The sequence below is a fragment of the Rhinopithecus bieti genome, unplaced genomic scaffold, assembly GCF_001698545.2.
Source record: "Rhinopithecus bieti isolate Rb0 unplaced genomic scaffold, ASM169854v2 scaffold_26504, whole genome shotgun sequence".
Lineage (NCBI taxonomy): Eukaryota > Metazoa > Chordata > Mammalia > Primates > Cercopithecidae > Rhinopithecus > Rhinopithecus bieti.
In genome coordinates, this window is record NW_016812891.1 from 519,472 (window position 1) to 532,653 (window position 13,182).

The 13,182-nt window shown below is 40.6% G+C and overlaps 1 protein-coding gene across 4 annotated transcripts in view; it reads left to right on the forward strand.

Annotated features, from left to right (window-relative positions):
* Positions 1 to 13,182, forward strand: part of LOC108512063 (uncharacterized) — a 123,170-nt gene that overhangs the window by 54,172 nt on the left and 55,816 nt on the right. Inside the window, exon 2 of one of the 4 annotated variants that reach the window (XM_017847103.1) lies at positions 4,395 to 4,439. The exons of the other annotated variants lie outside the window; for them this stretch is intronic. Coding sequence (XP_017702592.1) covers positions 4,395 to 4,439 — 45 coding nt within the window. The remainder of the gene's footprint in view (positions 1 to 4,394; positions 4,440 to 13,182) is intronic. 4 annotated transcript variants of the gene reach the window in all.

Below are 13,182 nucleotides of genomic sequence, written 5' to 3' on the forward strand. Positions count from 1 at the left end.
AAAAGAAAAGAAAGAAGACATTAGATTATTTAAGAAGTTATAAAATTTTTTCTTTATCTTCTGCATTTTAATAGCTACAAACCATGTACCTATTTATTTATTTATTTATTTATTTATTTATTTATTTATTTTGAGACAGAATCTCGCTCCGTCGCCCAGGCTGGAGTGTGGTGGCACAATCTCCGCTCACTGCAACTTCCACCCCCTGGGTTCAAGTGATTCTCTTGTCTCAGCCTCCGGAGTAGCTGGTACTACCGGCACCCACCACAACGCCTGGCTAATTTTTTGTATTTTTAGTAGAGACGGGGTTTCACCGTGTCAGCCAGGATGGTCCTGATTTCCTGACCTTGTGATTTCCTCGCCTCAGCCTCTGAAAGTGCTGGGATTACAGGTGTGAGCCACCGCGCCCAGCTGAAAATATTTCTTGAAAGCAGCACTTTTCATAAGATTCACTGGCTGAAGAATCCTTATTTTTCTGTCTTTGAGCATGCTATGTAAGATGTAAATCTTCTTCAAATGTAAAGGTATTGGAATGGAAATGGTGGAAGTAGTGGTCAAGGTGATGGCGATAACTGCACCAGACTTCAAACCCATACAGATTTGAGTTTGGAACCCAGCTTCACTGCCTACTAGCAGCTGACCTTAGATAGTATACTTAAGCATGGAGACTGTTGTGTATGGAACTGGTTCTCAGACTAGTTGCAGTGGAATCACCTGGATGCTTCTACAACGTATCCCTCCCTGGACCCTACTTCAGACTAATTAATTCAGAATCTCTGCGAGTGGGACCCAAGCATGAATATTTTGTGAACATTCTCATAAAGATTCTAATGTTGAGGACCAGTGACATAGTAATTAAAACTTTGGCTCTGGAGTCTAATTGGGCTCAGACTCCAGGTTGAACCTGTCTGAGCTTCAATATTTTCATCTGTAAAATGGGATAATAAGAGTGTAGGGGCCAGGCACGGTGGCTCACGCCTGTAATCCCAGCTCTTTGGGAGGCTGAGGCCGGGGGATCACGAGGTCAAAAGATTGAGACCATCCTGGCTAACATGGTGAAACCCCATCTCTACTAAAAAAATACTAAAAATTTAGCTGGGCGTGGTAGCGGGCGCCTGTAATCCCAGCTTCTTAGGAGACTGAGGCAGAGAATGGCCTGAACCCGGGAGGCGGAGGTTGCAGTGAGCTGAGATCACGCCGCTACACTCCAGCCTGGGCAACAAAGTGAGACTCCATCTCAAAAAATAAATAAAATAAAAAAGAGTTTAGTGTAGGGTTGTTAGAAGATTAAGTCATGTAAAGTACAGTACAGTACCTATGGCATAGTAAGTGTTCAATTATAGCACCTATTGTTATCCGTAATTCCTTCAATTCATATTGCATATGAATACTTGTTCTCACTTCAGCTTTGACTTAAAATTCATCCCCCAAATCAGTTGTGAGCCCTATCAAATCCATTATCATAATCTTTTGTGCCTTTGACATTTTTTCTATATCTACTACTAACAACCTCATTAAACTGATTGCTATTTATTTCTGTTGCTATCCTTTCCCAACCTTCAGTCTTTTTTTGAGAGAGAGGGTCTCACTCTAGTCCAGGCTGGAGTGCAGTGCCACGATCTCAGCTCACTGCAGCCTCGACCTCCCAGGCTCAAGCCTCTCAAGTAGCTGGGATCACAGGCGCATGCCACCATGCCTGGCCAGTTTTTGTATTTTTTTGTAGAGACAGTTTTGCCATGTTGCCCAGGCTGGCCTTGAACTCCTGAGCTTAAGCGATTCACCTGCCTCAGGCTCCCAAAGTGCTAGGATTACAGGTCTGAGTCACTGTACCTGGCCCACCTGCAGTCTTTACAGGCCCCTGTGTTGCCTTCACAACTTTTACTAGATGGCTTTTTTCTTAATCCACATACTCTGGACAAAGACAAGAGAGATAGTGTGGTATAATGAAGAACTAAGGAACCAAGAAAACCAGGGTCCTGGTCCCAGTTTTGTGACCATGGACAAGTCCTGTATCCCTCCTAGGCGTTCGTCTCCCTGTTTATAATTTTAGGAAGTTGAACTGGCTGATTTCTTCCTGCCCTAACATTGTCTGGTGGTTGGATGCAGGGGCTATTGCACATATTGCCTAGTGTGTCAGAGGAACACCCAGAAAGGAGGCCAGAGTGCCAGAGCTGAGGGAGACAGGGAAAGTGGTCCAAGATCAGGACAGAGAAAACAGGGCTGCTTGTGTGAGGCCTTAAAGGACCTGATAAGGACTAAGGCATTTACTCAGAGGAAGAAGAGAAATCACCAGAGAGGTTGGGGCAGAGAAATTGTAAGATATTATATCACCCATTTTTATTGAGCGCTCACTCTGTTAGATTCTATTTTCAGCACTTTATTTGTAATCCTCACAATAATCGTATGCGATAGGAACCACTATATTCCCCATTTTACACTGAGGAAACGGGTCCAAAGAGGTTAAGTAACTTGCCTGAGAGCACATGGCTAGGAAGGACTTAGGCAGAATTTAGACCCAGGCAAACTTACTCATCTCATTCATTGTCCTGACCCCCCAAAATGCTTAAGAGATCGAGACTGAGGTGTTTTTTTTTTTTTTCTTTCTGTATTTCCAGAGGACACTTAGAATAAAATTAATTCATACTCATTCATAAATACAAAACTTCTTTACTTAAACTGATAACGATTTCCAGTATTTGGCTTTATGATTTCAAGTTTTTTAAAAAGCCCTCACATTAGCACATTAAGAAGCCTGTTGATGTGTCTCTCTTTAATTATGCAGACAGCTATTTATTTTTTGCTCCTAACGCAGAGGTTGATTGAGAAATTTTTTATTTTATTGCTTACGACTTTACCCTGGTGCTATCTAAATCACTACTATATGATTTGGCATTTATAATTTATCATTTCCCTCTGCTATTTGACGAAATGCCCTTTAAAGCATTCCAAAGCAAGGTGAACACAAGTCAAGTTTGCAAAGTTTTAGAAAAAATAATTGCAAAAAGTCATTAAAGAATAATGAAAGTTGATTGATACAGCATACAGTATCAGGGCTGCATAGGCTGGGCGCGGTGGCTCACGCCTGTAATCCCAGCACTTTGGGAGGCCGAGGCGGGCGGATCACAAGGTCAGGAGATCGAGACCACGGTGAAACCCCGTCTCTACTAAAATACAAAAGCCGGGCGCAGTGGCGGGCGCCTGTAGTCCCAGCTACTCAGGAGGCTGAGGCAGGAGAATGGCGTGAACCCGGAAGGCGGAGCTTGCAGTGAGCCGAGATCGCGCCACTGCACTCCAGCCTGGGAGACAGAGCGAGACTCCGTCTCAAAAAAAAACAAAAAAAAAAATCAGGGCTGCCCAATTTAACAAATATAATTATTTTAAGTCATTTTTAGAGGGCATCTAAATTTCAGCACCTAATTTTCATCATCTTTCTAGGAATACCAGCAAAACTCTCTTCTTTATATAAAGGCTGTAAAAGCAAAATTATTAACTCATTTCTTTGGATTTCCCTAATGCTAAGGTTGAAACAATAGACATTTTAAATGATAGGAAACCAGATTTCTCTTACTATTCTGTGATTTTAACATTCTATTGCTGTAGCCAAGAGTCTTTGACTTCTGGACCAGCTGCCTTTCACGTGCTGATTTTTCAGAAGGAATCCCTCAAGAGTTCTTAACCTTTGACTAGTGTCTACCTTGACTTCAGCCCCTGCAGGAAGTGAAGGTAGCAATGTTTGGGAATAAAACAGAGGGAAAACATCTCTTAGTAGAATCATCGACTCAGTCCAATTTTAGATTTCAAGCAGACCACTTAGCTGTACTTTCAGCTAGTTGCAAACATATGCTTTTTAGGTGCTCATCATTGAAAGACTAAAACCAGGACTTAAACTAAAATAATCAAATTTTCTATCATAATATTTTTCAGTAAAATAGGTGATATGTGAGAACATGTGTGTGCACGTGCAAACCATGTGCTTGTGCACCCACATTCAAGTATTCACAGCATTCAAAATAAGATGATCCGGTCTGGCGCAGTGGCTCACGCCTGTAATCCCAACACTTTGGGAGGCCAAGGTGGGCAGATCACGAGATCAAGAGATCAAGACCATCCTGGCCAACATGGTGAAACTCCATCTCTACTAAAAACACAAAAATTAGCTGGGTGTGATGGCGCATGCCTGTAGTCCCAGCTACTCGGGAGGCTGAGGCAGAAGAATCACTTGAACCTGGGAGGCAGAGGTTGCAGTGAGCTGAGATCCCGCCATTGCACTCCAGTCTGGCAACAGAGTGAGACTCTGTCTCAAGAAAAAAATAATAATAATAAGATGATCCAAAAGTGTTCCTATTTTTCATAAACTCTTTTATTTTTTCTTTCCACCATGTCACAACCACAAGGACTAATAACCGCAAGCTGAAAACCTCAGAAGCTATGTTATTGAGGTATGTAACAGGAATACGAGACATTTTTGGTAATAAGTTTTAGGTGGCAGCTATTTTGATATTGAAAAACCTGGATCAAATCTAACAAAGGTTTTTTGAGAGGAAATGGTTAAAAGGGCACATCTCGTGGCCAGGAAAACCACAGCAAAGTGTGCCAATTAGGAATAAATTAGAGAATGCTATACTTTCCTAGAAGGGTCAGAAAGTCAAATACTTGGCCTTGAGCTGCCTCTCACCTCTACCCCTGCTGATCCTGAGAACAAGTCACTCCTGTCTGTGTGAGCTCAACAGTTGCTGCCAGGCCTTGCCATTCCTCTGCAGAAAAGATCCAGGGATTTTTCACCAGTGGCTGCTGGCCAGCCTTAGAGTCAGAATGAGGTAGCTGAAGTGCCACTGAACTTTCTATAGTGCTCGAAAGCCAGCTTTCTGTCTGCAAAGGAGAATTCTCTAAACTCACTAAAGCCAAATCTAACATACTTTAAAGTCTCCAAAGGAAGTCTCATAAACTTTCTTGTTGCTGTTAGAAGATTAAGCTCTAATTTCCCAGATTATATTTTCTATTTTCCTGAAATTTAGCAACATTTAATCCATGACACTCATTGGTATACAAGAAAAATAATTCTGCTGTCTTCATGATCAATTTAAGGTGTACAGCTGTGATGTCTTGGTACTTTATGTTGTGATTAATTGCCTGATACTAACACCTGATGAATATTTTTTAAAATGTTCCTTAGGTGACCTGTGTGGCTGAACTGTGTGGTTAGGTGGGAAACTGGGGCTATGGAGTGAGTTGCCCCAAAGAGCTGAATTCAGTCAAGATGTCATGCACAACTGACCTCTTTAATAGAGTATTTTACTCTTTTGACAGCATCTAAAACCTACCTTTCCCTCAGGGTCTAGCTCAGTTTCTCCTCCTGCCCAAAACCTTTCCTGACAATTTAAGTTCTTACTGACATCTTTCCTCTGGGACCACCTAAAGCCCTATGATCTGTGAAGCTGTTATGGCATTTGGGTATGTCATCATATGCCACCATTTATTCCCTAACTTTTCATGGCAAAGGCCATGTGCTCTGCCTTTTCAGCTCCCCCTGCAGTGCCTAGCGTAGTGCCTAGTACAGATGGACGCTCCATGGTAGAAGTGGATCGAATTGGCTTATACCCTTTTTCATCATTACCTGAATTTGCATATCTAGGACTAGGGTTTGCATTATTTCTTTTTATTTTTCCATTCATTATCTGTTCCTTAGTGACCCAGGAGCATCCACAGTGAGTTGCAAGTTGGACCACTCCTGGAATAGTTGGTCAACTTGTATTTTTTGGCTTGAACATCACTGTTCTGTACCACCCATGGAAAATAGGGGACACATTATATGCTTCACAATTGCAGTCATTAGAGAATCACCAATTAGTATAAAGGCAAAAAAAAGTATATATATATATATATATATGTGCTAATGGAACAGGGAAAGAAAAGAAATATAGAAGGGGGTGAGAGGAAAAGAGATGAGAAAGAATAAAAAAACCAGCAATCCTGTTCTCTGATGTAATATGTTTCCTTTTTCTAGGGACAAAATATAAAGACTCCTTGCAAGTGCATTTAATGGATGATGACTTGCACATCTTCATAATGTTTGCTCTTTAGGAAATGTATGCAGAAATAACTGCCTTTCCAGTTTGAATTAGGAACAAATTGGAAAGGCAGTTACTTTGGGGGTATGGGAGTAAGGGTGGTTTGGGTGAAGGGAAGTAAATGCGGTCTAGTAACACTGGTGCATTGTATACAGCAATAAGAAATGACAACTCCAAATGAGGCCAGCTTCTCCCTTAATGTGATCAGCTTGCTATGCCCTCAATGATTCCATGAGATTTTGCATTTTATAGGTTGAGCTTCCCACTGGCAGCAAGTGAAGCAGTTCATTATGCACATCTGTCACGTGATCCACTTCATCAACCAAATGGAACTGGGAGAATAAGTCACCCTAACAAGATCCTTCAGTACACTCTTAAACACTACTTACAGATGTACTCTTCCTCTGTAGGGATACAATGGGTTTCCTTGTACTGTGCCACATGATACAGGAAATGCATTATCCCCATCCAAATTCTGGCATACCAGGAGGAAGCACGTGAAAAGAAAGCAGCTCACAAAAGCACACATTGCTTTTGCAAAAGTCCTTAGAGGGACTCATACACCGATTTATGATAGCGGCAGATAAAATCCCAGGCCTGTGAAGCTTGGTTCATTTCAAATGCTAATGTCCACACAGGGAAAGGAAACCACATCAGCATTCAGCATTGACACAAACATTGTTAATGCTTTTTATTTATGGATTGTCACTGAGTCCCCTCAGCAGTATGCCAGATTTCCATTTGTGTTGTAACTTTAGCTACTTTATGTGCTTTCATGACTAGCTGCGTTATGTACCCATAGGCGATTCATGCTTTCAAACTGTGTCTGGTGAGATAAACGGACACACTTCTGATCTTGAATTAGGACCCATTTTGTTCATGTTCAGATCAGGTGGAATAAACGTTTTTTAGCTAAGCCCAGAATTAGATTCACTTGCCATTGTTAAATCTTCCTATTTCATTCGGTTAACCAACAAATACGATTGGATGCCTACCATGTGCCAGGCACTGTTCCAGGCACTGGAGACATGGCCGTAAACATACAGAGTCCTACCATCATAGAGATTACAATCTAGAGGTGGGTAAGGGGAGATGGTCAACAAGTAGGTAATATGTCAGAGAGTGTGTCAGTCAGGATAGGCTAGGTTATTTTGTGGCAATAAACAACTCAATATCTCAGTGGCTTCAAACAACCAAGTTTATTTCTCACTTACACTGCATGTTCGTTGCCAGTCAGCTGGGGGCTCTGCTCTGGGAGCACCTTCCCTCTGGGACCCAACCCACCTAGAGAACCCCCATCTAGTGTATGGCTTGTCTTTGTGGGAGATGGAGAAGACAGAGTGATAAATTATACACCACCTCTTAAAGCTTATGCCTGAAAGTGACACATGGCACTTCTATAACATTTCACTGGCCAAAGCAAGTCACACAACTACACCCAACTTCAAAAGGTGAGGTAGTGCAATCATATCATGCGCTCAAGAAAATCAGACAGACTTGGTGGACAGAACTGTCCCCAGTGATGAGTTCTATGAAGAAAAAAAGCAAGGTAAAGGAGACTGTGTCTGGGTAGGAGGTTTCTATTGGACGTAGATGATCAGGAAAGTTCTCTCTGATAAGGTGATATTTGAAGAGAGATTCTAAGAGAGAGAGCCATTTGGATGGAGGTGGGGGCAACTTCCTGCAAAGGAAACTGCAAGAGCAAAGTGTACCTGTCATATTTGAGGAACAGCAAGGAAGTCAAAGTGCCTAGAGTGCAGTGAGCAGAAGTGAGCAAGGGGAAGGCTATAGAAAATGAGCTCAGAGTGTTGTGGAACACAAGACAGCTTTTTTGTAAGGGCTGTGGCCATTGTAGGTTTTTGTATAAAGACATGATATGAGTTAGTTTTTAAAAGGATCCTGTGGTTGCTGAGTGGGAAGCATGCTAGAGGGCGAAGGAGTGAAACAAGGGGTAGTAAGAGGCTTTTCAATAACCCAAGTCAGGTAAGAGGAAAGTAGTGGTCAGATTCTGGATATAGTTTGAAGGTAGAGCAACAGAATTTGCCAATGTATTAGATGGTAGGATGTAAGAGAAAGGGAGGATTCAGGGATGACTTCAAAGGTTTATTTTTTCTAGTAATCCTTGAATGTATGTAAGGACTACCTCGTGTGGTCTTGGGGAATCTTCAAATTTGGCAGTATCGCTATAGCATGTAAACTCCCCTGTAAATAAGTAGAGTTGAATAGCCAAGTGCAGATGTGGATTCTGGGCAGTTGACTTGATTCATCCACCAGCTAAGAACTTCTACCCCCATATTGGCCTCATATCTAGTCTCTCTTAGGGTTTATGATTCAAGTTAATTTATAAAACCAGAGAAATTAGCCTCATAATTATAAGCAAAGTAGGAGCTTATGCCTGGGTCATCCCAACTTCACTCCACCCTTCTATTTCTCTGTGAAACTCAGATATCAGTATCAGGAAACCCAGCTCCTCCAGCGTGAGATCTGTCCTCAGTAATGTATCATATAGTAATGTGTCACCTCCAGTTCTCCTGGAAAGAGGTTGAATAGAAATCTTAATACATACAATAAAACAACACTGTGGTGTTTGTCTGAATAGCATGTCCCTCTTTCTGCTTACCCTGCCTTCCTGTAACATGGCTTTCCCCATCACCATTAGCCAGTAAATAGTAACTAGAACTCCCTACCACACTTAGACCTTCTCTTACATCTTCTCTAGCATAGCAGATCATAGGTTGAATGTAAAGTTTGCCAAGTATCATAAAGGAATGAATAAAGGTCAATGCTGTTTTTAAAAACTGTGTTTTGAGGCTATTTGTACTCAAAAGCATTCATCTACTCAATAAATATTCTTGAGTTCCTACGATGTGCCAGATACTCTTCTTGGCAACGGAGTCACAGCTATGAATAGAATATATATGTAATACATATTGCCGAAGACTGGAGAAGCATGGAAAAGTATAAAGAAAAGATGAAATTTCTACTAACTCACCACTGACACATAGCAGCTAGTAACATTTTAGTGCCTAGACTTTTCTAAGGATAATATCCTTCCTCCCTGCTCTTCTGATTAAAATGTACAACTCTGGACTTACACATTTTTTGCTTTAAAATTTTTTTCTTCTTATAAAAAAAAAGCAGATGCTCACTAACTATTTATTGAATGAATGAATGAATTATAGGAACTTGATTACATAGAAGGAAAAAATTTTAAATGGAAATAACCACTAGTATCACTATTAAGAGATACCATTGCTGTTAGTACTTTGGGTTGCTCAGTATGGTTTTGAATAATTGGAATATTTTTACACCTTTGTTCCACAACAAATGATTTCCTTTAAAAATAACAACTTTCTCTTTTCCCAAATTACAAAAGCAACGTACCATATGGATATTTTGGAAAATACTGAAAACTACAAAAGGGGAATCTAAAAGTCATTTGTAGTCCCACTGCCCAGAAACTACTGCTATTAACATTTTGGGCATTTTTTTCCAGTCTTTATTCTTAGCAGTACAACAGGCTAGTTAAGAGTCTGGCCAAGCTGCTTACCCTCTCTGTGCCTCAAATTCCTTATCTGTAACGTGAAACTAATAATGCCTGCCTGGTAAGATTGTGGTGAAGTTTAAATGAGATAAAATATACAAATTGCTTTGTCCAGTATCTGGCCCATACTAAGTACTCAATATGGGAACTCTCACTATTTTACAAGATATTTCTGCATAAGTTGATCATACTTTATACATACATTTTTATCCTCAAAAAAAAACCCAACACATTCCATCATTAATATTTTCGCAAAACATTTTTAATATGTGCATAACGTTTATTCATGTGACTATACTACAGTTCTCTTAATGATACTCCCTTCTTATTAAACTTAAAAAATGTCCATTTTGAGACAATCTCAATTTTTCAGAAAAGTTGCAAGTGAAGTACAAAGACCTTCTTTTCCCCTGAACCATTTGAAAGGAAGATGTTAATTTGATTTCCCCATCATCCCCAAATATCTTAGTATTTCTTCAACAGAGACATTCCCCTACATAACTCCAGTACAAACAGCAAAATTGGAAAATTAACATTGATACATTGTGGTCTAATCTTCATACCACAGTCAAGTTTCTCCATTGCTCAATAATGTATAATTTATAGCAAAGGATTCCAGTTCAGAACCACACATTGCAATTATTTGTCATCTTTCCTTTAGTCTGAAATAGTTCCTCAGTCTTTCCTTTACTTTCATATCCTTAACACTTCAAGAATACGGATCAGTCGCTTTGTAGACTATCCCTCCATTTGCTTTTGTCTGATGTGTTCTCATGATTAAGTTATGTGTCCTTATCAAGACTACCACAAAATCGACACTATGGGTTCTTATTGTATCGTTAGATGGAACATCTGCTTTGGCTGTAACAGCCTATGCTGTGCCATTTTCCTATACAGACACCTACCTCACCCCACCTAGGCTCTAATATTCCACATCAAGCCACCCCTCTTCAACCCACACTCGGTTATTGCTTTGCAAGAACCACTGTCCTCACCCCATGTGGACCCTGAAACCCCATACCGGCCTGCACTCCCACCTTCAACCCACCTGGCCCCAGTACTCTGTACTGAGCCATCCTCTCAGTCCTCTTTTGTTCTGGCACTCTGAGCCATGCTGACCCTCTTCAGGGACACCCCTTTCATCCTTCTTGGGCACAGTGGCTCATGCCTGTAATCTCAGCACTTTGGGAGACTGAGGCAGGAGGGTTGCTTGAGGCTCAGAGTTCAAGACCAGCCTGGATAACAGAGCAAGGTCCTGTTTCTACAAAAAAAAATACAAAAAAATTATGGCCGGGTGTGGTGGCTCATGCCTGTAATCCCAACACTTTGGGTTAATAAGACAGGAGGATCGCTTACATCCAGGAGTTAGAGACCAGCCTCAGCAACATAGTGAGACCCAGTGATATGGTTTGTATTTGTGTCCCCACCCAAATCTCATATTGAATTGTAATCCCCAATGTTGGAGGAGGGGCCTGATGGGAAGTGATTGGATCATGGGGGCAGATTTCTCCCTTGCTGTTCTCATGATAGTGAGTTCTCATGAGATCTGGTTGTTTAAAAGTGTATGGCACGTCACCCTTCACTCTTTTACTCCTTCTCCAGCCAGGTAAGACATGCTTGATCCCTCTTTGCCTTCTGCCATGATTGTAAGTTTTCCAAGGCCTCCCCAGCCATGCTTCCTGTGCAGCCTGTGGAACTGTGAGTCAATTACACCTCTTTTCTTTACAAATTACACAGTCTCAGGTAGTTCTTTATAGCAGTGCAAGAACAGACTAATACACTCAGTCTCTACAAGTAATAAAAAATTAGCAGGGTGTGGTGGCGCACGTCTGTTTTCCCAGCTACTCGGAAGGCTCCAATGGGAGGATCCCTGGAGCCCAGGAAGTTGAGGCTGCAGTGGGCCATGATCATGCCACTGTACTCAGCCTGGGCAACAGAGTAAGATCTTGTCTCAAAAAAAAAAAAAAAAAAAAGGAAAAAAAGCCAGGCATGGTGGCACACACCTATAGTCCCAGCTACCCTGGAGGCTGAGGCAGGACGATTGCTGGAGCCCAGGAGTTTGCAGCTCCATCCTGGGTGACAGAGTGAGACCCTGTCTCAAAAACAAACAAACAAAAAGTACTATCTACTATCTATGTATGTAATACCAGCTTTTCCTTACACTGGAGGAGACTGTGGCTGTAAGCAACATCATTGTGTTTTCATTTCAACAACGTTTTAAAACTTACATAAAAATGTATAAACTTATCTGGCTCACCTGAGATGTTCATTTGAAAACTGCATGCTTTTTGAATTGGTGCTTTGTGTTTAAAATTGAATTGGTACCATGCGATCACTTATGTGGGAATATTCAACTTTTATTGTGTCCGGTAGTCATTATGTTGGCATGTCCTGTCATCAAAATAACAATAACTATCTTGCTTTTTGTTTAAAGAGAATCATTGAGTTACCTTACCAGTTTTAAAGTTAAAACTGTTCTTTTTCAGTGATAAGATGCAACTGAGTTTAGTCTCTTCATTTATTTAATAAATTGATTTTGACTTTCCATTATCAAAATAAACATGCTAATCTGTCATAGACTAATGAGAAAAGAACAGGGCTGATTTAGTACACAAATGATGCAGTCATGTAAAGTGAAGGCCAAGTGAGTCATGGTACCCAGCACCAATCAAGTTTTACAGTAGTTCAAACAGAGAAACATAGTGAGAAAATTGAAATATTACAGGGCTCATGGTAGCACAGGCTGAACTCAAAAGAAGCCAGGCAAAGCAGTCACTTTATTCAGATTATAAGCAGGATATTGGGTTTGATTCTGTGTTTATGTGACACACCAACTTACAAATATCCTCCATGAAGAACTTTTGTTAAAAGTTCTTTTAAAATTATTGATCAGGCCAGGCGCAGTGGCTCATGCCTGTAATGCCAGCGCTCTGGGAGGCTGAGGCAGGCAGATCATCTGAGGTCAGGAGTTCGAGAACAGCCTGGCCAACATGGTGAAACCCTGTCTCTACTAAAATTAGCTGGGCATGGTAGTGGGTGCCTGTAATCCCAGCTACTTGGGAGGCTGAGGGAGGAGAACTGCTTAAAGCCTGGAGGCGGAGGTTGCAGTGAGCCTAGACCCCACTATTGCACTCCAACATGGGCAAAAAGAGCAAAACTCCATCTCGAAAAAAAAAATTAATTAATTAAAATAAAATAAAACAAAATTATTTATCAATATTATATTTTGGAGAATGTCATTTTTAAATTAAGTGGGCCAATTAAAACAATGAACTGATGGTTTCCAATGAATAACCTTGTAGGAGGGAAAAAATTATAATGATAATGATTATGAGTCAGATGACTATCATGCTTGATAAATATGTCAAATATATGTCAACAATTGAAATAAAATCTATAAAAGCATCATATTATATTTTTATAATTATATGTATAAATCATAATTAAACCCAATATTCGTTATTTAGTTTCAGCAAATGTTACCACTTTCACACTGAATTAATGTTTTTTTATTTGAATTTGATGATTTGTTTTCACTTAATCTATAAATTTGATTTGTTCTTGTGGTTT